General features: G+C 35.0%; 3 protein-coding genes across 3 annotated transcripts; 2 read left to right on the top strand and 1 right to left on the bottom strand.

Annotated features, from left to right (window-relative positions):
* Window positions 1-266: 266 nt before the first annotated feature.
* LOC121259864 (mitogen-activated protein kinase homolog NTF3) lies at window positions 267-3,678 on the top strand. Its single transcript, XM_041161660.1, has 2 exons — window positions 267-1,159; window positions 2,615-3,678. The coding sequence occupies exons 1-2, from the start codon at window positions 737-739 to the stop codon at window positions 3,308-3,310; spliced, it is 1,119 nt and encodes a 372-aa protein (XP_041017594.1). The 5' UTR covers window positions 267-736; the 3' UTR covers window positions 3,311-3,678.
* Window positions 3,679-13,734: 10,056 nt separating this feature from the next.
* Window positions 13,735-15,324, top strand: LOC121260336 (bZIP transcription factor 44-like). Its single transcript, XM_041162166.1, has 2 exons — window positions 13,735-15,063; window positions 15,094-15,324. The coding sequence occupies exon 1, from the start codon at window positions 14,484-14,486 to the stop codon at window positions 14,949-14,951; it is 468 nt and encodes a 155-aa protein (XP_041018100.1). The 5' UTR covers window positions 13,735-14,483; the 3' UTR covers window positions 14,952-15,063; window positions 15,094-15,324.
* Window positions 15,325-21,070: 5,746 nt separating this feature from the next.
* LOC121260731 (protein TIC 20-I, chloroplastic-like) lies at window positions 21,071-23,079 on the bottom strand. Its single transcript, XM_041162725.1, has 3 exons — window positions 22,870-23,079; window positions 22,074-22,243; window positions 21,071-21,927 (listed from the first exon to the last, which is right to left on the bottom strand). Exons 2-3 carry the CDS (start codon window positions 22,231-22,233, stop codon window positions 21,290-21,292), a joined length of 798 nt encoding a protein of 265 aa, XP_041018659.1. The 5' UTR covers window positions 22,234-22,243; window positions 22,870-23,079; the 3' UTR covers window positions 21,071-21,289.
* Between the last annotated feature and the right edge of the window lie 110 nt (window positions 23,080-23,189).

Here is a 23,189-nt window from a genome sequence, read left to right as displayed (position 1 = left end):
TCCTTGATATCATGTGATAAAATTTTATTTATTAGATTGTAAAAATGAAAATGAATATGATTATTAGAGATTATAGAAGGTTATGAAAATAGAATTAATTAATTATAAAAATATAAAAATAAAAAATAATAATATTTTATTATTATAAAAAATGTGATGACTAATTTAATATAGACTTTAAATTTTGAATGATTAGTTAAAAGTAAAAAAGTTACATATTAATCAAAATTTAAAGAATAAAATAACCAATTGAAGACCAATGCCTGACGGAAACTCCCAACAACGTCGTCGTTTATCAATGGGTCCCACAAATTAGGGTGGAAAAACGTAAAATATCCGTACCCGTCCGTCGTTGTGAGAGTGTTGAGTGATGAACTATGGCTTGAGATGCAATTAAAATGAAAGACCACATGTTTGTAGTTGATTTTCTGGTCTGATCGCGACGAGATAACGAATCTGATCGTAGAGAAAGCTACACAGCTAGTCTTCGAAGCAAATACCGTTAAAGAGCGGAAGAAATCGAATGCGAACTCGATTTGAGAGCTCCCGCATGGGAGGCGGTAGACCAGGTAGGGTTCGTGCGAGAATTTGAGCGAGAAAAATGTTGGGGTTTTATAATTCTCATGGAATTCTTTTCGGAGTTCCGGAGAATGAGTGAAAATCCTTGAATTTCGAGGTGAAATTTGGGAACCGGATTTGATTTGTTGTTTTTGGGAAGTTTTTGGGAGGGGATGAGATGGCAACTCCAGTTGAGCCTCCGAATGGCGTTATATCTCAAGGGAAGCATTACTATTCCATGTGGCAGACCTTGTTCGAGATCGATACCAAGTACGTGCCTATCAAGCCCATCGGTCGTGGAGCCTATGGCGTCGTTTGCTCCTCCGTGAACAGAGAAACCAACGAGAAAGTCGCGATAAAGAAGATTCACAATGCGTTCGAGAACGGTGTGGATGCGCTGAGAACCTTGCGCGAGCTGAAGCTTCTTCGGCATCTCAGGCATGAAAATGTTATTGCTTTGAAAGATGTGATGATGCCCGTTCATAGGAGAAGCTTCAAGGACGTGTATCTGGTATACGAGCTCATGGATACGGATCTGCATCAGATTATTAAGTCTTCTCAAACTCTCAGCAACGATCACTGCCAGTATTTCCTCTTTCAGGTATTTTTTTTTTTACATTCTTTTTTGGTGCAGTAGTGGGCTGGACTTGTTTTTAGTAGTTTATTTTAAATTATTGATTAGTTTCATTAAATTTCCTTTGGGAGAACTAGTATCCCAAGTTCTAAGTGTAACTATGACTCTGCCCTCTATTACCTTAAAAGTTCTAACTATACAGTCTACGCACACACACACACATTTCACGTGCTCATAGAGGGGGAGCATTAGAATATTGATTGAGTGAGTAAATCCCCAGTTTATTGTCAATTATGTGAACAGTTAGAATTTATGAATGGTTCTCCTCTATAGCGAGCTTACTCATTTTTGGTAGGGTACTAAAGTTTATGGATGTGTAATATAATTTGGTTTCTGTTTGGTAACTTGACTTATGCTTTCTGATTGTTATAGATGATCACTGCTTTAAATTTAAATATGTTGCAGGTCATTCATATTATCTGCTAATTGTGATAGTCGTAATGTACAACTTATTTGTAAATTATAAGTGATGCATGTTTGTGGAATATGAGTTTTCTTGGTCATGTTACTTGTGTGGGAATGATAGTCTCATCATCTTTGTAGTTTAGACTTTGTTATAGTTTTCATCTATTAAAAATGAGAACTGCTACAACCACAAAGGGATTTCATAAAAGTAAACTCACAAACTGACGTGGTTCATGTGATCCATTAAATTTATTTTACAATAAAATTAATTTTACAATCTGACGTACCATACCAAGCCACGTTAATATGTGAGTTTATTTTTGTGAGATCCCTTTGTAACTAAACTGTTTATCATTAAAAGCATGTTTTCATGTTTACAATAGACAGGTTTCAAGAAAATATGGGAATATTTAGAATTGATTTGAGGTTCCCTTGAATTAATGGATAATATTAGGTTTCATATTGACTTTTCAAAAAGAAATAGAAAATTTTCCATGATGATGCAATTCCAATGTTACATAGTGGCTGAAGGATATCTAAGAAAAGGACCTATAAAAAAATAAACAAAAAGTTGAACAGATGTCAACAAAAATGAATAATTTAGTGAGTCATCCGAAATTGATTTGAGGAAAAAAATAGCAATATCTACTCTGTAAGCAATATCAAGTTCTGTACTACCATCAACATCTGTTTTGTGCTATCTATTTGAGTCTGTTTAGTGATTTTTTGTATCTTATGCTGAATACATGCACTTTTGCCCATTCCAGAGCTGTCGGCAATCAAAATACTACATTTGTGAGGCTTTAGTCAATGATCTTGTTAAATGTGATTCTGAGTGCTTTTTTTTTTCTTCTTCTCCCTTCATCATACTTGATTGGTCGCCACAACAATTGTGCTATTGACACAATCAATGCTATTATTACTCAGTCAATTTATCCTTAGTTCAAATGGATTAATTAATCTTTATAAGTTGCTTTAGCCTTAATTGCTTGCATTAATCCGATCTTCCCCGTCCAGTTGCTTCGTGGCCTGAAGTATCTCCACTCAGCCAACATACTTCATCGTGACCTAAAGCCTGGGAATCTTCTCATAAATGCAAACTGTGACCTAAAAATATGTGATTTTGGGCTAGCACGTACTAGCAATGTTAAGGGCCAGTTCATGACCGAGTACGTTGTAACTCGCTGGTACCGGGCCCCAGAGCTCCTCCTCTGCTGTGACAACTATGGAACATCCATTGATGTGTGGGCTGTCGGTTGCATTTTTGCTGAGCTTCTTGGCCGGAAACCCATTTTTCCTGGTACGGAGTGTCTCAACCAACTTAAGCTGATCATCAACATCCTTGGCAGCCAGAGAGATGAGGATCTGGAATTTATAGACAATCCAAAAGCTAAGGGATACATTAAGTCACTTCCATACTCTGTCGGGACCCCCTTTTCCCGTCTTTATCCCAGTGCTCATCCCTTGGCAATTGATCTACTGCAAAAAATGCTTGTATTTGATCCGTCAAAGAGGATAAGTGTCACAGAAGCACTCCAACATCCTTACATGTCCCCGCTTTATGATCCCAGTACCAACCCTCCCGCCCAGGTCCCCATTGATCTTGATATAGATGAAGATTTAGGGGAAAATATGATAAGGGAGATGATGTGGAAGGAAATACTCCATTACCATCCAGAAGTTGCTATGGCTAATCTGGAGGTCTGTTCCTAGTCTCTTCTTGCTTGTTATTGCAGAGTGGCCCAGAAGGCTTCTTTCTTCAGATGACGACTCTTTTATATTCATGTCTTTGGAGCATCAGTTTTTTCGTAGTCCTTATTTATGTTTTTCTTTTTCCTTTTTCAATCAAATAATGATCTCGAGAAATCATGCTTAATGCTATGCTATCAATGCATGGCATGACTATTGTTCTCGAGCTTAAGCTCTGTATGGTAGGTGTCCTTAGTTGTAGATAGGCGTGTTGTTGTACCATTATGTTGGTATGAAGAACTTTTACCCTGTATAATGTTAAAAACGTTCTGTTCCCATGTGAGTGTACATATTCATGTAAAATCTAGTATGCTACTTTTTGTTGGGGTCAATATGTTTTGAGAAATTCTCATGCTCTCTTCCTGTTTTTTTTTTGGGGGGGGGGGGGGTGTCGTTCTCTTCTCTCCTCTCCTCTTTCTTTCCATTTTCAGAGAAAATTGCTATAAAATGTCCGGCAGGGAATTGCTATTATTCAAGCAATTTTAATTTTACTTATCAACTTTCTCAAATTCTCAAATATAGAAAACGTCTTATATTTCTTTTTTTCCAAATTACTAACCAAACATATGAGTGTATAACCCCGATGCGATGACACTTGACAGTTGACAGGTCACTTTACGGTGGGTTCTGGTGGATAAATGTCTGAGTCCAATTAAGCTGGGCTCCTGGACTGAGTCAATCTATGCCTTTAAATCAAAAGCCCAAAAATATGCTTTAGGGCGAGTGGGCTTCTAGAAATACATCTTTAATGAAATTGGGCCCTCTCTCTCTTCCTTGATTTATTTAAAAATACCGCTGAACTAATGAGAAGTAGAAATAGGAGAAGAAAACATGAAACTCGGCAGCCAAGTTTGGACCACTTTTCTTTTGACCAAAACCAAGTTTCAAGTGCTTGGATATATATATATATATATATATATATATATATTTATATAGTTTGATTTTAAGCTTTTCGCGGTCTTATTCCAGTGAAAAGTGCTGGATGTAACTGGCTGGGAAAACCGCTTGGTAATCGTGTCCCATGTGGCACTAAATAAAACGGTTCAACGTTCCTTCATCTTCTTCTCAGTTTTTTTAGTCTTTTCATTTTTAACTTTCAAACAAAAATGCTCCCTAAGCACAGAAGTTCCTTCATCTTCCCCCAAGCATCATAAAAAATTTATCTTCCAAAACTTCGAAAAAAAAATACAAATTTCAAAGAATTAAATCGAGAAATATCTCAGAATTCGAAAAGAAAACGGTTCTTAGGAATCGGCAAGAACGCCTTCGATTCCAATTTTGAATCTCGCAGATCCAAAATTGAAAAACACAGAGGGAGAGGGAAAGGGGGACGTGCTAAGTTGAGCGGCAACAACGTGAAACGAGCTTCTAGTTTCACGGTCGAGATTTATTTTCATCGAGCAAATAAAAAGAATAAAAAACTAAAAGAAAAAATCCTCTTAAAAAAATTGTGATGCTAAACGTGAAGCTATTTACCTTATGTAATCTACATACAGAAAATTTTAAGACGGAGGCCATTTCTCATAAAAAAAACCTTGAAAATTTCATGCGAAGATTCCTGCAATCCTTGGAGCACTTTAAGGAGAATGAGACGAAGAAGCTGGCAATTTTCACAGCATTTGCTTTCTCTCAAAAGCTATTTGATCTTCCACCAGAGACTGTGTTCCAGCCACTACTCAAGGATAACCTTGTGGCCAAAGGGCTAGTTCTTTTATTTATTACAGATTTCTTTAAGGAATATATGATTGATAATAGTCTTGATGATTTGATTTCTATATTGAAGCGGGATAAAGTGGAAGAAAATCTTTTGAACTTTTTACCATTTGCAAAGCGATCTCCTGAGGATTTCAATGGTTCCTGTCTTCTTAATCATCTTCTCTGATTTCCTTTCATCTATTTGTTTTTTTAATAATATATTAGCTGACATGGCAGCCGATTCTTCCGCGGTGGTAAATAGAAGAACTGTATTCCAGTACTGTTTTCATTCACGGGCTTCATATAATAATCAAGCTATATATGTATGAATCTTCGGTCCCGACTTCCGCCCAGCTCCATTTTTTTTTCTTTTTTCCGTTACCATCTCAATTATATTGCATTTTAAATAAGAAACTAATTTATTTTATAACGCAAAAGATAGGAATTTAGAAGAGCCTTACAAAAAATCCCTTTGTGTCGAACCAGAACACAACTCTAGAATAGAATATGTTCTTATTTATCAGTAAATCCAGTAGCAAATTAAATCCTATTCCTCTTATCTAAAGAGACAAAAAAAGTTGGCATCTTTTCTTTAACAAACAAGAAGAAAATCTATTGGTCATGATCATAAATATAGATAATTCGAAAACAACTAGCTAGGTTTGGCTCAAACGTTACTTCATGTTAATTAATCCGTATATATTTTTTATGTAGCATGTTCAATGAGGCCGACAGCCACACAAAAGTTGTCCCTAAAGAAGCCGGCCCGTAGCATGGCATTCTCAAAAATGATCTCCCAATTTATAAGTAACTTTTGATGTAGCGCACATGCTTGCGAATATGTGTGTGTGTGTATTTGAGGCAGGCATATATATTTATGCGCATGCTTATATTATTTCTCATTGGTATATATAGAAATGGTCACTTTATATGTGACCCAAGTGATATATATATGGATGCATGGCATGACTACCTTCGGAACTAAGGCAACTTATACGAATTGATAAGGAGTTCTGGAGATAATAACTTAACCCAGACATATCATGTTAATTAAAGATGCATGAAACGACACCACTACTTATACATTATGTTATATATTAATTAATTAATTGTTTCGTGCCCTTGATGTGATGATCATAAGTCACTTTAAAAAGAACTCCTCTTCCCGCATGCATGCATGCGTGCACTCACGGTCATATTCGAATGAAGGAAAATCTAGTTGCTTTTGAGATAGATATATGCAATTAAGATCAGTGGAGGACGCTAGAGCCGTACGTAAATTTAGAAGATAATGGTCAGATTTGATGTGGATTCTGTTGCTGTTGTGTAAAATAAAAGCAGCACGTGAGTTACAGTACCGTCCTTATAAAGGAATATATCGGCTGCTCGTAGTCTGCACGCCAAAGCCGCCGATTAGTACTACTTCTTGACCAATATTGAGTCATATTTCGAAATGTACATTTTGAAAATTCGTCATTGCGCCAGGCCGGGTGATTGGAATTTAAGACACAACCCAAATTACCTCACCTTCAAAGAACCCACGAAAAAAAATTCAAGTTTGGTCATTAAACAAATCGATCCATGGGGATGCAGCATGGCCGTTGTGCGCGCAAAATTCATTATGCAGAACGTTTTTTGTGTATTCATATATATATATATATATATTAGGTACCAAAGCCAGTACTAAAGATAAAGAAAAGAAAAGAAAAAGGGGAAACGTGTGAAAACCATGGTTGTGGGAAAAGAAATTAAGGCCCAGGCTTGGGACCCCATCGCAAAAAAAGCTGAAATGGGCCCTCCGGCATGTGATCGATTCAGAAGATGGTAGTTAATGTAGTTGTAAGAAAGATTAAGCTCCAGCAATGGCAGGCTGCTGGTCGATCGTACTGGGCGGTGGATTTCTTTTGAGATTACTCAATCATATATGTATATATGTTGTACCACTCTCAGACGTAGACTCACGTAGATATAGACCAAGAAACATTAATGACTTTAAAGGACAAAGTTATAGCCTATGCCTATGGCTATGGCTAGGCTACAGATTCACGTAGATATTCGGTCATGTGTACGCATTACGACTCGTTTTAATCGGTGGAGTGCATTGAGCATGTTCTTCTTCTAAAAACAGGGTTTGCTTGAAACAGCCTTAGCTTTACCTTTTGATTATGCTCTGCCAAAATAAATTAGTATAGAATTCTAAAGAGTACAGTAAGCTGCACTGCAAAGAACAATGTTTGATGGAAGAAGAAAAATATAAAGAAAATAGAACAAAAGAAACAAAACTAGAATCATCGATCCGGGAATATTACAGTACTGTGGCTGAGGACACACACACACATATATATTGTTTCTGATATAAGATGGTTTTCAGAAATTTGTTGCATGTCTACGTGGGGATCTTGGTATAATGTGGTGGCATCTAGTATCATGCATTGAACAGGAGGGACACTTGAAGAAAAGTACTCAGAATATTCTTTATGCACCACAGCAAGATGCGAAACCCAGTTCTTCAGGTCTCACTCGTTGTTGTTGTCAATGGGGCCGGCCAGCTCTAAAAGAAAAGTTGCGAATAGGAATTAAGGAGCATACAGGCAAGAGGCCGAGTAGTTTGAACATGAAGATTATTGTAAGTCGTCGTGACTAGGTCATTTTATCAACTCCTATGTACGTGTCAACCTTTCCTTCTCTCTTGAAGAAAAAGAGAAAGGAAATTTGTGAACCGAATATATAATTCTACCATGCACTTAATAATTATTTACAGCAATAAAGTGATCACCATTGTAAGAAAATTACTAATTTGTAACTAGTTATTTTTTTTTTTTTTATAAAAATGACTATTTTCTATGAAAAACAGTATGTTTTTCGTCGTAAATAGTTATTATCGTCACAAATAATCTGATACAGATATTTATTTTTCTTGTAGTGCACGTTGCATTGATCATATGGCTGATCTATTCAATAATATCATTCCTTTAATCAGTTTTTTTTTTCTTAAATAATAAAATAATTAATTGTTGATGGATACTATTGTATCGATATTATATCGACACTTCTCGTGAAATAAAAGCATACGTCCGCAGTATATAACATTTTTTTCCAGATATTATGTCAAACTTGTGTGTAAGTATTATATACGTATAACTTACATGCGCTAGCTCGTCACTACAAGTATTTAAAATCTCGTGAAAATGGAAGTTTTCTGATTTTAGTAATTTTACATGGTAATTTAACGTAACTTTGAGAGGTTTTAATACTCCACAAGTTAGCTACATTAAAAGTTAATTAAAGGAGTCATCATCACGATCGATCGACCATGACCAAACAGGTATGAAAATTGTATTAAGAATTAATTGAAGCTCCAAAATAATCGCATGCATGCACTGATAACAAGTCATGCTAATATGTGATTATACACATCATGAGAAAGAAGTTATTTAAAGATAAGTTGGATAGATAATCCATACCTAATATGCGACTTCCAAATGCCCCTCATGATCAACAAAGGGAGAGATCTAGAATTCTCTCTGGCCAATTAAAATGGATATATATTGTCAATAGCGCCCATATATAAATGATAAAATGGCAGTAGCATTCGATCGATCATGGGCAACAGCTTTTTAACTACTAATCGTGATCGAAATGGATATCATGATCAAGGTCAGTTTGTCAACTGCTCCGAATTGATTGACTGCGACAATTAATTAGATCATTCAGCAAATATTACGACTTCATTACCGGCCCTATACTAATTAGTTTGTATAAATAAATAAAAACTAATGAATTCTACTAATATTTATCACTTTTAAGCATATTTAATTGTAATAAATAAAAAAATAAAAAGTAATTTAATTGGTAAATGTTACATGGAAATTAAACTTGGTCGTTAATTCTTAGGTCATTTTAATATATAATGCAGTAGTACGTATATAGTACCGGTACTCATGTAGTGATTTGGGTAATGACAAAAAATGGAAGTACTTCTAATTAACTCTGTCATCCCTTTATCACCCTCATGAATCCCTTTAAGGACGACTTATTAGCTGTTGATGGCAATATTCTAGCTAGGGTACGTACAAACAACGCATGCGCCTAAGAACAAGTGGACATCATGAATATTGCAACTTGCTCTCAAACAGGCCAATTAACTCTCTCTCTCTCTCTCTCTCTCTTCAAGTCTTTTTCGTTGAATTATCGATCACAAAAGATGAGAAAGAAGACCCAGTCGCTTTTATATAACATGGTGGATAAATGACTGTTCCCTAAAATGCAAAAACAAAGGGTACGGCTAGGTAACTAGTGGGTCATGTGGAAAATCTAGGCACAAATATTAGGGCGGGGGTACCCGTGAAACTTGCTCCTTACACGGGAAAGCATCATATGCACTAGCCTAGCCTATTCTAGCATGCACGTATATATATAAAATGTGGGAGTGACTTTAATTTCCTCAGTGCCTGATCAAAGGTACTACGTAAAGTCGAGTAACCTATCAACCTCAATCCATGTATATATGCGTTCTCCCTTTGGCACCAAAACCAGCTTTTTTCACCAAATTGCTCACGATGGGGAACACTTAAAAGGCGTAATTCTTGCATGCACTTGCTTTGTAAGGTCCCCACATCTTTTTTTGAGGGACCACATGTGGATTTAATTACCCATTTCAAAACACCAAAGAACCTACGTAGAAAACATAGCATGCAAACAGTACTATCGAAAACTTTACCATCAATCCATAGACAATAATTGAGAGCTATCATATGGTCGCTAGCTAAAATACATAGAGATCAGCACTAGCAGTACTCTAGTCTGATGAATTTCAATGCTTTCACTACTCTCCTCTATCTTACCTTTTTTTTTCCTTCTTTTTTTCACCTTTAATTAATTGGCACGTGCGAGTATACTCAACCGTTACATTAAGTTCTTTTGGAGTTTTCCTTTTAATACTCATTGGAGGGGCCTTACATGGGGTACTTTTATCAATAGCAATATATATATATATATATATATATATATATATGAGAGGTAGTTAAGATACGTACTCATTATATATAATACAAGTTGTACGTGTGGGTTTAAAAAGTAGTTTATAATTAATTAATTAGTATCCCAAAAATAACAAATTAAAGACGAATCATGGTAATTAGAGCAGATAGAAAGATATTGACATCATTTTATGTCTTTTCTCCCTTTTCTTTTAATTTGTGATGATGATGATGATGATGATGATGATCATGATGGAGGGTTATTATATATATGTTACCTCACATGACTTTACTTAAGTTGAAAGTGAATTGAATAAATATTACTAAATAAGTTAAAACGTTAGGTCCTGAATTCCTTCCCCTTCGTAGAAAAAACCACATAATTATTGACGTTAACAAAAGCCAGCAAGCTGCTTAATAATTTCGTCCTCTGTTTCCAACAGCCAGCATGATGAATATATTAACCTTTTTTTTCCCCGAAAATCCATAATTCTACCAGCAACAATTGCATCTAATTCACTGCATGTAGTCTGGTTGTTTGATCTCAATAGGTCTGATCATTCTAGTACTAAATTACTTAGACTTTGTTTGAATACAGAAACTATATCGCCTCATCATATTTCATTTAATCTAATTTTAATTAATAATTTTACTATTATTAATAAACTATCTCAACTCATCTCATCTAACTATCTAAATATTCCCTTAATTTATTTGTCATTCAGTGCCCGCCTTAAACAGTAATATTATTATAACCTTTCTCTATTTGGCCTCACTGTCGTGACATTCATGGCTGCTTATGCTGTCGCTGTTCTACTCAGCATGCTTTTAACTTTGTCAGAGATTTAAAGCCGATGCATATGATCTGACACCAACTACTATTTTCTTTATATCTCAAGCAATTTTATATTTATCTGCTTCAAATAATTTATTACCAGAAAAAGTTTATGTATGGTCAATTGTAGCCTCGTGAAAATGATTATTTTATATTAAAATGAGTATATTTTTATTTTAAATAATTATTTTTAAATAATTATTTTTTTATTAAAAAAAATTAATTAACCTAAAGGAAAAAAATATTAAAATATTTTACACTTGACTACTACACACAATATGTGATAACTCAATCAATTGATTGTCAGATCATCACAATATATCGTTTTTATCACATTTATAATCCTCTAGTAATATGAACATTATAAGGGCATTTTAATTTTCATTTCAAGTAAAAAGAAAACAAGTATAATGTGATTAATCATGCATATATGCACCATCAAGTACTAATATTGGTTTGAGAGTCTAGAGCCCGGCTTATAAGTTTTATTTTATAAAAAAATAATATATATTTATTATATTTTTAATAAAATTTGGTATGGGAAAAATATTATTTATTTTATTTAACTATTAATTATTTAATATTACGTCACGTAAAAAAATAAAGAGTAATATATTTTCTTAATTTTTAACAGGAATTCATCGCGAAACATGATCCGAGCTCAGCTTCGTCAAGCTAACACTCCAGTTTGGCTCGGCTGACTTGCAGTTATAACTGGGGCACACCTTCAAGGCAGGTACGTGTTTTACACGTTTGCCAAATTGTCATATTCTTATCGAAATTTTGTCCAAGGGATCATTGGTTGTGATTTGACACCGTCATGTATAAATATTTTCAACTGTCTCCAAGTAGTAATTTTTCCTCTTTCTTTTTTATAAAAAGTTATTACAGTCTCTATCAAAAAATAAAAATAAAAAAATTATTACAGTCACGCAACGAAACTCACCCTAACATAAGATAATATATGAAATTTGTAAATATTTCATAATTTTTTTTAAAAAAAAAATAAATATGAGATTTATATAAAAAAAAATTAATTTTTTAGATAAATTCTATTTGTAGTCCTAATTAAAGACTGCGTGTGTAGACTTATTGATATATTTTAATAAATATAAATTATTATAATTTGATAAGGATATTATTATAATTTTAAAAAGTTTTTAAAAGTAAAATTATCCAAGCTTGAATGAGTAGTCTCCAAATGGGGACTGTACATTACTCAATTTTTTTAATAATGAACTCTACTATTTTTCAAAACGATTGTGCGGCGCTTGCGCACTTCACGACTATATGTAGCATTATTCAATATATTTTCATTTTTATAATTTTGATATAGCTTTTAAGAGAATATTATATTTTAAAATTAACTTCGATTTAAAAATAAATTTAGTTTTATTTAAATTTTGTGTACATACTATTAAACACCTATGTGTGTGTAATTTTCCATTATTCAAGCAGTATTAATTTAGCCTCCCAAAAAACTTAAATAATTTCTTTAATTTCCAAAAATTTATATTTATCATATTTTTTAAAAAATGGTGTAAATTTGTATATTTAGTTTTTAAATTTTAAAATTTAGCCCCAAAACTTATATAATAATAAAAAATTTACTGAAAACATAAAAATTTGGTTTGAAAGTTTTAAAAATCCCAAACATATATTTTTATTGTGATTTACTATACATCAGGCTTCAGCTACTCTTACACTCCATACGTATAGTTTTTTCATAAGATGTGGGGATGTTTTTTTTATGGGATATGAATGTATTTTTTATAAGATATAGAGTGAGTGGTGAGTAGTGACTATAAAAAAAAATTTATTTTTATTTATGAAGCAACGACTATGTGTACCTTACTGTTCTCATGAGTACTTTAAACGATGGGTTGATTGGCTTCGAATTCTGATCAATACATTTTCCCTTAACTAGGCCACGACGGCTCACCTCCACCCTATATATAATTAATGTTAAATTACTGATTAATAATAATATTATAAAGAGTTATACATACTCATAAACTATTATCAAACTCAAATGGTTGGATTATCGTTTTTGACAATTACATGACTTGCAAATGTCTGGTGCTGTATTTATTGTAGGTTGGTCTTTCATTTTTCACATGATATTAATGTAGCTGGAGATCGAAACTTGTTGTGACCTTTTGAATATTTTTTATTTTTAATATGATATGTTAAATTTATTTTATAATAAAAATAATTTTATAATTTAACATATTATATCAATGTATAAATTTATCTTTATAATTTTTTTTATGACTAAAATATTTCTATTATACATTTGAGATTTGTATGTATAATTTCTCATACATATATATATATATATATGCTCTGATTGTTTTCAAACTAAATATAGTAATTTGTTTTTTTCTTTTTTCGGTCTTCCCGCCCGGGTAGTTGAGCTGAGCTCTTGCAGCCATATCGTACTATTACGGAACGACCCCCTTCTCGAGTTCCTTATACCACCTCTATCCCTAGATAGTAGATTCGTGTGTGTCATACTCAGGTCAGGTGCCACTTTGTCAGAAAAAGTACCATATGTGCTCCAACGGTAACGGTTAAAACTGGCGCTGGCGGTGAAAGAGAGGTTAAAAAGAAGAACAGAAAAAAGAAAAGAAAAGGACGTAATCGGAATTTTAAGATATTGTAGTACTGATTTTGTGATTTTCGCTTTTTTAATAGTGTCCTGCTCTCCAGCTGGAATTGGACGGTTGTGTAGATTTCGTCTTGAGTCTCCACCCCCACATGCGTAATCAACTCCCCCTCAACAAACCCTTGGAGGAGATTCCAATGCACCCTTTTTCTTTCTTTATTTTTTTTTTTAATTTAAAAAAAAAAAAAATTCTAAACCCATTTTCTTCCATATTTTAGTCTATAAATGGCCTCCTCAACACCCTCAACAACCTCTTCCTCCTTTCTTTCACCCCCTCGGTTAGATTTCAGGCTTTCCAGTTCTTCTAGTTTCCGCTTGTAAGATCTGAGGTTCTGTTGGGTTGTCTTAAGGAAATTCTGCCTTTTCCTCTGTTTTGTTTTGCGTTCGTTTTTTTTTTCCCTTGATAGCCTTTCGTCGGTTTCGCTCTTTTTGAGGTTTTGATTTTTGTGCTTTTGCTACCAAATCTTGTTTGGGTTACCCATATAGTCAGACCGTTGAAGTCTCCATTTTTTTCCGGCAAAAGGGTCTTGCTTTTGCAGAGATCTGCCGAATTAAACTCTGTCCTTTTTCAGTCTTGATGCGTAATATAATTGTTCTAAATGTTTAAGGTTCATGTCTCCAGTTCTCAGTGAAATCCTCCGTTCCGGGTTTATGATCAATTCCTCACTCAGACGCCGGACCCACCTAGTTCAATCTTTCTCTGTTGTGTTCCTCTACTGGTTCTATGTTTTTTCATAAATCATCTTTCGTCCCTGCTTGAGTTATACATAATATAACTAGATATTCTCATATGAATTAGATAGTTATTCCTATTATTACTGTTATCTGGGTTCTGTTTTTTTTTTTTTTTTTTTTGAAGTCCTAAAGGTTTCTCGAATTATAACGTCTTGTTTTTCTGGATAATCAGTCTATTTGGTGTAAAACAAGAGTAAAAAAAAAAAAAGGCAGAGAAAAATCGTGATGGCTTCCACCAGTGGAAATTCCTCAGGGTCCTCGCAAACTCAGAACTCTGGGTCAGAGGGAGACTTGCAGCTCTTGATAGATCAAAGAAAGAGGAAAAGAATGCAATCGAATCGGGAATCCGCGAGGCGGTCCCGGATGCGAAAACAGAAGCACTTGGAGGATCTGATGGCTGAGTCGGCACGGCTCAGTAAGGACAACAACCAAATCCTCACGAACATAAACATCACCACCCAGTATTACATAAATGTCGAGGCCCAGAATTCAATCCTGAGGGCTCAGGTGGTGGAGCTGAGCCAGAGACTAGACTCCCTCAATGAGATCCTTAATTTCATCAACACCAGCGGCACCGAGGTTTACGACTCCGATCAGACCCTTCAAACAAGCGCCGATAGCTTCATGAACCCCACGAATTTGCTCTATCTTAACCAACCCATCCCGGCTTCTGCAGACATGTTTCCGTACTAATAATAAAAATCATCACCAGGGGTTGGAAAAATGCTTGATAATGGGTCAATTTATGGTTGTCTTTAATTTAATATCATTTTCGTGGTGGTGGTGGTTGTTGTTGTTCATGCCCCATGTTGGTCTCAATGAGTGGTGCGGGGAAAGAGAGGCTGTTGTTTTATTGTTATGAGAAACGTGGGCGGAGGCCTATTTTCTTGATAAGCACTTAGGAGGAAGCTGGCAATGACTGAAAGAATGGTGATGGTCCAGAAAGGAGAGGGACCCTTTGTCTGGGTTCCTGGTCTGTAAAATGGGTCGTTCTAATCATGGTGTAAAGAGCTTTTGATGTATGATTTCTCTCTGGTTGTATCAATTTTATTTGTATTAATCTTCAGACCTGTGCAGCAATTTTCTTCTTCCTTCCTTTTTTTTTTTTTTGATTTGTATCATCGTTGTTCACATAAGGTGGCCATAGAATCTCTCATGATAGTCTGATTTTGTCATTCTGCATTCAATATAGGCCATTATAAGGTGCTAATTTAGATGGGAATCGAATAGGATACTATTTCTTCTATTATTTTTTTGTTCGAATTTGCTTTTAAGTTCAAAATTTCAACTTGAAAAACAACAATAATCGACGTTATTGTATTAGGTACTCCATGTTTCATTAGCTCTTTCCTTTTGCACCCAATCGATATATGTGTGTATGCAAAAGCATCGACTAGAATATTCTTCATGCTTACTGTTCATATTAAATAATATCGGTTCTGGATGAAGGGCAAAAGAAAGAAATGGCCTATCTATCATTAGCAATTGCTGAACAGGTTGAGAACTAATATGTTGGGCGTGTCAATTCTTTACATCTCAGGGGGCAATTTCTTCTTGAATTACGTAAGAAATGAGCTAAGATTAAGAAACAGTCTTTGCATCTGTTGTTTTAGTCCTTTTCAATAACTAATTCATCCATAAATCTAGAGCACGATTATTGAACTGATTGTTGACGGCTAGCTAGCTTTTGCTCAACAAAAAGAAAGTTGAACAAAAAATAAAAAGAAGAAATTGAAATCCATGACCAACCTAATTGGAATGATACATAAGAACGGCCTCTTTGTTTCTTTGTTTCCTATTTTTATCATTGTTATGATCATGATACATATTTTAGCCGAAAAATGATTACACAAAAATAAATTCATAAAATAACATAGTTTGATATGGTAATGATCAGATTGTAAAATTATTTTTATTTTAAAATAAATCTAACAGATTATATAAAATTATATTAATATATAAATTTATTTTTATGTAATCTTTTTATTTACGTTTGTAACAATTCTTTAGAATCATTATTTGAAAATTTGGAGCTGTGGATGCGTTCTATTTTCCTTTTGACATCTAATTCCTCGTAATGTTTATACGTGTAGATGGACAATTGAATTAGATTGGAATCCTGAGGGTACAATTAATTGATATCCACAACCAAACAACCTCCATCAAATTGAATGCTGCAAAAATAGAGGATACCCATCATATCATGATGAGCTAAACAATGACATTATCGAAGATTTGTCTTGCAGCGAGGAATAATTATCTCATAAAATCCCAGCTTACTCACTCCCATTCTGTGGTTGTCGTGCCACGTACGTAGTTTTTCTTGGCTCATTGTATCATATATATATATATATATATATATATATATATATATATATATATCGGTTGATTAAGGTTGAGTTGAGTTGAGATGATAAAATATTATTAAAATATTATTTTTTAATATTATTATTATTTTAAAATTTGAAAAAATTAAATTATTTATTATATTTTATATTAAAATTTAAAAATATTGTAATGATGAGTTGAAATAAATTTATGCATCAAACAAAGCCTAAGGTTTCTGCATGCATTAAAGTTTTCAGTCACTGCATGCTGGGAATTGCCACAACCAATAGAATAAAGTGGCCTCTTTATTAATTAATTTGCGCCTGTCCTCTAAAATATACTCCCCATAACATGCAGGCTAATTATATATTAGTTCTCTACTTTTTGTTCTTTTTTATTTTTTGATATTTTTTTTTGTACATCCCTCATCACGTGCTCCAAAAAAGAGAGGTCACGAGCTCAATGCTAAAGTTCTTAACACATCATGTGCATATATATTACAACCTTAATGTGGAGGTTGATTTAAACAAATAAAAGATGTTACGTACGGTATCATGTTTTAAAATTACATTTTTACCGAATATTGCTGGCATCCGGTCGTCTGACAATTACTTTCTTATCGTTGTGATAATTTATATAACTTTTTTTTTATTAAAAAATTGTTTATTACATGATTTTCTATCGAATGAATTGGCAGTGTTTGTAATACTATTTAAAAAAAAGTTTTTTTGAAATTTTATTTTTATAATGATGTGGCAGTGCCATGCAGCAAAGCGGGGGGCTGTTAGCGCAAAATTGATCTCTAGTGTTTCTTTTTCAGTATTAACAAGTGTTAATTGTTTCTGTAGTTAATTAGGGAAGGTTTTACTCTAAACTATGAACAAGTGTATTTAAATAATTGTAAATTATCCATTAACTAGAAAAGGTAATTTGAGGGTAGAGTTTGGTCATGTAGCATTTCTCTATTACGAGCTAATTTGAAACTCTTACGTTTTTAGAAGTACTTTTTTCATTTCTCACATATAAAAAGATTTTTAGTTGAGATGAATTTAGTGATTTGAGAGTTGAGTATTTGAATGTTAGAGTTAACTTAAAATTAGATTGAACTGAATTGATCTAAGTTATAAACGGGGCCTTAGTTGACGTGTTTCAAAGTTTTTGACTTATAAAACAACTTAAAATCTATAAACCACATTAATTATCGCTATGATTGTGAATAAAACTCGAGATGATCGAAAAGTATCGATCGTTGCAGCGAAGCACATTGTCTTCAATTCGTTACATGCATTTGGCATTTGGAGTGCTTTGGTCCAAATCATGTTCCATCACCCACGAAATGAATGACTAAAGAAGTAATTTGTATACCTTTGCAGCTAATTTCTCACAAGGAGTTCGATCGATGCGAACGGAATTATATTTGAACTATATATGATCATCATCATCATCATGTAGTACTGGATCATTGATAGTTCAAATTAATTAATTTCATATGATGCTCCAATTAATTAAAATAAACCCAACCCCACTAAACTTAATGTGGGAAGCGGGTGAAATGCTGACGAATGGTTGACGACTTTTTAGTTTTTAATTATGTTAAGAAAGTTTAGGTTGAGAGCGTACATATAATTGGAAAGGAAAAAGATAAATCCATCATAAAGTTGACACAGAGAGTTGATTAAAAATGGGTTAAAACACGGGCCTTAAATATAAAAGTCGATAACTTGAGCATTAAAATATAAAAACAAACAAAAGCACGAAAGATAGATTATCAAGTACAAATTTTTCCAAGATAAAAGTTATGTGCATGATGTGAGAAAGCTTAGTAATCAGTAGCCAATTAACCAAGCCCTATAAAAAGAATACAAAGGAAGTGGGTAAATTCAGGTAGACAATATATATAATATTCTCAATGAGAAGATGATACCAAGAAAAGGATGAGAAATTCATATGTTATGCCTTTCTATGTATGGGTATCGGTTGCATGTTTGGGAAAGTTTTAGACGAGAAGATGATGGAAACATGTGGGTGTGGCACAGCCATTAATGAAAAGGCAGGCATTAACTAAAGCAAATGGTGTCATTATTTTCCAATCTCAGTCCCTGAATATATATAGCTCCATTTAGTGGGGAGTCTGTGATTTAGAATGGCTTAATGTTGTTGTACTTAAAAGGTCGTGGGAAATGGTATTTTTTCCCCTAACCCAATTTGAAATCTTAAGGAGCGGATTAGGCAATTGTTGGCCTGTGATTAATTATACTATATTCAGTATAGTCGGTGGGGGTTTCTCGTGACATGCAATTAAATATCAAAGGCATCGTCTTAGAGAGAGAGAGAGAGTTCCTTTAAGTGCTATATATTAACATACAATTATAAACATTAAAGGAAAAGGCTCCAGCATTAAAGTAGCATTAAGATTTTCACCCAATTGCGAAAATCACGCTTTGCGATGCGTAATCAAATTTCTTATCTTTTCCCCCACTTAGAAATACGTGATTAGATCCTCATAATTTTTTATGGGTTATTATACGATTTTCTCACTTCCATTTATCTGAGGCCATAATTTTCTTTCTGAAATGGCCCGCAGCAAGCAAGGCAACAATGAGGATCGATGATGTGAGAATGACATGCCCACCTAAATATGTAAGGAACCCAAATATACTTTTGAGTGCAATGAAAGACCAATCATGTAATTCATGCAATATATTATACGAGTGTATCATGGCAAGTTAAGTTTCCTTGTCCACAAACATTGCTGAAAGTTGGATATATATATATATATATCATCTGAAATTATATTGGAGGCTTTTTCTTGGTGTGTTGGAAGGGGCTAGCAAGCTTTACTCACTGGAGGCTTTAACATTTTACTTTTTGCTCTTCCTGCTACAACAATGGCCTACCGGCAGTCCTTTTTGGTCGTAGGGGTGGGCGAGAGAGGACCTCCGTCTATGTTGTATTGCTACATATGGGCGGGGATCAAAACAACGCTTGAGTCTGTGCTCAAGTACTAGTGTAAAGCCCATGCATGAGCCGAGAAGTGAGAACATGGAATTCTAACCGTAACCGAAACCGAAACAAGATAATCATGTCCTTTTATCAGAGCATGCCTAAATTTGGGTACGAAAATTAGTCAATATTTCTTGAACAATTATCGTACTTCCACTCAAATGGTAGATCCCACTATAAAACTCATCCTTATGTGAGAGAGAGAAGATTTCGTTCCCAGGTGTACTTTCAACTTTAGGAAAATCAAACCTATCCAAACTCAACTCTCCCTAACCACCTGAGCAAGGCCCAAGTTTTGCTAGTTTTGAGTAACTAAGGCTGTGTTTGGATGTTAAGCTGAACTCAGCTGAGTTGAGTTATTTATAAATAATGTGGGGATGGAATTATGTGGGGTCCATCTAAACTGAGTTTAAAGTGTGTTTGAATATTAAGATGGGTTTAGTACTTTTTATGGAAAATTAAAAAAGGTTGTAGGTCCTATGTATAAGTATGTTTTAAGTTGAAAAAGGTCGTGGGTCTCACGTGTAAGAAGGTTTTGAGTTGGGATGAGTTTAGTAATTTGAGAGTTGAGTGTTTGGATGTGGACTCAGCTTAAAATTAAACTGAGCTTAGCTGAGTTTGGGAACCAAACGCAACCTAAACCTTCAACTTGATCAAAACTCTAAAGATCAATCTGCTAGGACCCTAAGCTTGCCTGTGTTAAAGTAAATTTCAGATTTGAATAAGGGCTTGTTTGGATATGAATATCTCATAATTTTGTGAATAGTAGTGAAATGGTTTGAGTTAAAATGTTTTATTGAGATTTGAAAAAGGTGAGAAAAGTTGAATAAAAATATTATAAAGTTAATATAATAATATCTGAGAATGTTTGAGTGTCCAAACAAAGCCTAAGACTTGGGTACAGAAAGGGTTGCCAAAGCCCACAGGCCACAGCTCCCATGGGAACCGACTATCACAAGGAAGTTTCTTCACACTTGGATTGATCTTCATACTTCTCAAAATAAAAAAGAAAGCAGAGGATACAATATTTCACATGATCATTGTTTGTACGCATTGTTAGGCCTGCTACAAATGGATAGTAATGTATTCTCTAGTGTACTTGCTTGGAAATATGCAAGGGTACAGACCAGAGACTAATTGGGTCAGTGGGCAGTTGGAAGGCACTGTATGGTTCAACTGCAAACATGTTAATTAAGTTCAGGTGGGCAAAACCATTATGCACATACACCCATGCAGATGCATGCATATAAAGGCCCAGAGGTCGACCTATAATCTCCATTAGGCCAGAAAGAAATAGGAATGCTACTACTCTAGAATAGAGAATTGGAGATCCAAAGGAGTTTTCCAGTATTTACCATCCAGCTATTGCAAGTCCTGCTCTGAGCACTAAAGAATTCACAAATACAGAGTTCAACAGGACAGGGACCAATACACATCATAGCACAAAACTAAAAAACCAAAATCTTCAGAACAGACATGGGTAACTAACAATTTCTTTTGATAAGTGACAAGGGTAATGGACAATGAAAAAGAGGATCCTGCCACAGTCCAATTATAAATCATCCAATAACAAAAAAAGAAAAAATTACACAACACAACCACTAACAACAACCAAATAATAGTTCAGCTCCATAAGACTGCCATTCAACAAAGCCAACAAAATGGAAAGACAACTGGATTCTATCTCACGTTTTCCATCCTTAATCACATGGAATTTGAATATATGCAGCATCACATACAAAAGGGATGTCAGCATACATACCAGCAAGAGCACATCGTATACATTCCAAGACTGTGAAAAGGTAAGCAAATGCCACGGCGGTCCAGAAGTGCATCCCCACTTTACCCCAGTAGACAGCAAGTGGCATCCAACGACTCACAGTTCCTATTACTTGCAAGGCAATCTCCAACAACATACCCATTACCACATGAAATCTGAAAAAGTGAGGCCATTCCTTTCTTCTCACCACTCCAAGATATGCTACAAAAAAATATGCCATCAAAAACCAGCTTGGCAACTGCCCAATGGCTCCAAGAAATGGGTATGTTAAGAATTCGAAGTCTTCTAAGAAAGGGTGCAGGTGATATGCTGTTTCAGCATACATCCATGTCTCATGGAGAGGCATTAAATAGGGGAGGCATGCCAATGCCCTCCACCACCATCTTGGCTTCTTGGTCATCGGAGGGAAGCGGAAACTGTATGGAACATCCTTGGATGCTCGAGGAGCCATATGAGATCTACGTTGCCTTGGTAACAAGGGAATTGTGCGCAAAAGGCTACCTTGATCCCCACTTAAAAGTGGGGTTGAAGCAGCTGAAAAGTGCAAGAGTGGCTTCCCTACAATTAAGAGTAAAAAAAAAAAAAATTATAAGTCCCACATTCGAGAAGCTCCAGAGCATTAGATCATCATTGGACTGGTAGATGATATTGCTACAAGGAATACAAGAAATGGCTGTTCATGTGCTATAGCCAACCAGACTTACCCTCACTATGAGATCCCCTTGAACTCATGTGCGAAAATGCGGCCTTGACAGGGAAAGAGGGAATGCAGGTGGAAAATGATCCACGGGCTATGGTGGGCATACACGCCCTGGAAATCATAACATCACGCCCAGCGGGCATTGTGCATCCATTTAGCATCATTGCGAATCACCTGTTAAGAAAAGACGCCATAAGAAATATAGACCAGCATATGTAGAACAAAATATAAATGACCATATACAAGCAGTAAACCGCAACATCCAGCCACAAATAGAACATACAGATCAGTGCCACATACATTGATTTTCAGCATATAGGCCAGAAAATGTTTCAAGGATGTGAAGTATTACCCTCTAAGAAGAATATTTACGAAAAAATTTACAAGCACTCTAACAATAAGAATAGTTCTTCCACTTGCAAGCCGGTGTGGACGGTGTGTCCACAGACTCCACACCGGCCTGCGAGAATAATTTTTCAACTGCATATTATGCGCATCATAAATAGAAGAAGTCATGATTTTGTCACAACCAACCATTGCACCATGAAGTTGTTTTTCAAAGGTACCAATTTCGGACCAACGGCCAACACATCCTTAACCAAACGCTTCCAAATTCTATTCACCACTGTATCCTCAGCTCCCTCTCTCTCTCTCTCTCTCTCTCTCTGAGTAGGTACTGAAGCAATATATAAAGCCGAGAAAGAAGGATCTCAACAGATAGACCACAGCCGAACGGAAAACACAAAACCCCAGACCCCAGTTTCATTTGGAATAAAAAGAAAAGAAAATAGAGCAATTACCTCGAAGCCGCACTCGACGAAATGCTAATATGAAGTCACTGCTAGGGTTCTCTGCTAATCCTTCTTAGGTTTCATCGTCTCTGTCTGTTGTTTTGCCGAAGACACAATGCGATGCTACTGAGCCAGCCCTCTCTGTGTACTGCTTCTGTACCATCGATCATCTGCTCACTGGACTAATCGGAAACACGTTATTCCCGATGTTTAGTGGGCTGGGTCCCGTAATATTAATATATTGAGATATAGGCCCAAATTTCTCTAGTGGCTAATATTGGGAACAAGCCGAGTGGGCTAATATTGGGCTATAGATCTAGGCCCAATTT

This window comes from Juglans microcarpa x Juglans regia, chromosome 4D, assembly GCF_004785595.1.
Source record: "Juglans microcarpa x Juglans regia isolate MS1-56 chromosome 4D, Jm3101_v1.0, whole genome shotgun sequence".
Classification (NCBI taxonomy): Eukaryota; Viridiplantae; Streptophyta; class Magnoliopsida; order Fagales; family Juglandaceae; genus Juglans; species Juglans microcarpa x Juglans regia.
The sequence above is the reverse complement of the archived record's forward strand: the minus strand, read 5'-3'. Positions and strand labels throughout refer to the sequence as shown.

What these genes read in the sequence shown, in the direction of transcription:
- LOC121260731 (XM_041162725.1), bottom strand. Translation starts at nt 22,233, where the DNA reads ATGATGCTAAATGGATGCACAATGCCCGCTGGGCGTGATGTTATGATT. An exon ending in AAGGGGATCTCATAGTGAGG is followed by an intron (nt 21,928 to 22,073) that starts GTAAGTCTGGTT and finishes TCTTAATTGTAG; the next exon opens with GGAAGCCACTCTTGCACTTT.
- LOC121259864 (XM_041161660.1), top strand. Translation starts at nt 737, where the DNA reads ATGGCAACTCCAGTTGAGCCTCCGAATGGCGTTATATCTCAAGGGAAG. An exon ending in GCCAGTATTTCCTCTTTCAG is followed by an intron (nt 1,160 to 2,614) that starts GTATTTTTTTTT and finishes TTCCCCGTCCAG; the next exon opens with TTGCTTCGTGGCCTGAAGTA.
- LOC121260336 (XM_041162166.1), top strand. Translation starts at nt 14,484, where the DNA reads ATGGCTTCCACCAGTGGAAATTCCTCAGGGTCCTCGCAAACTCAGAAC.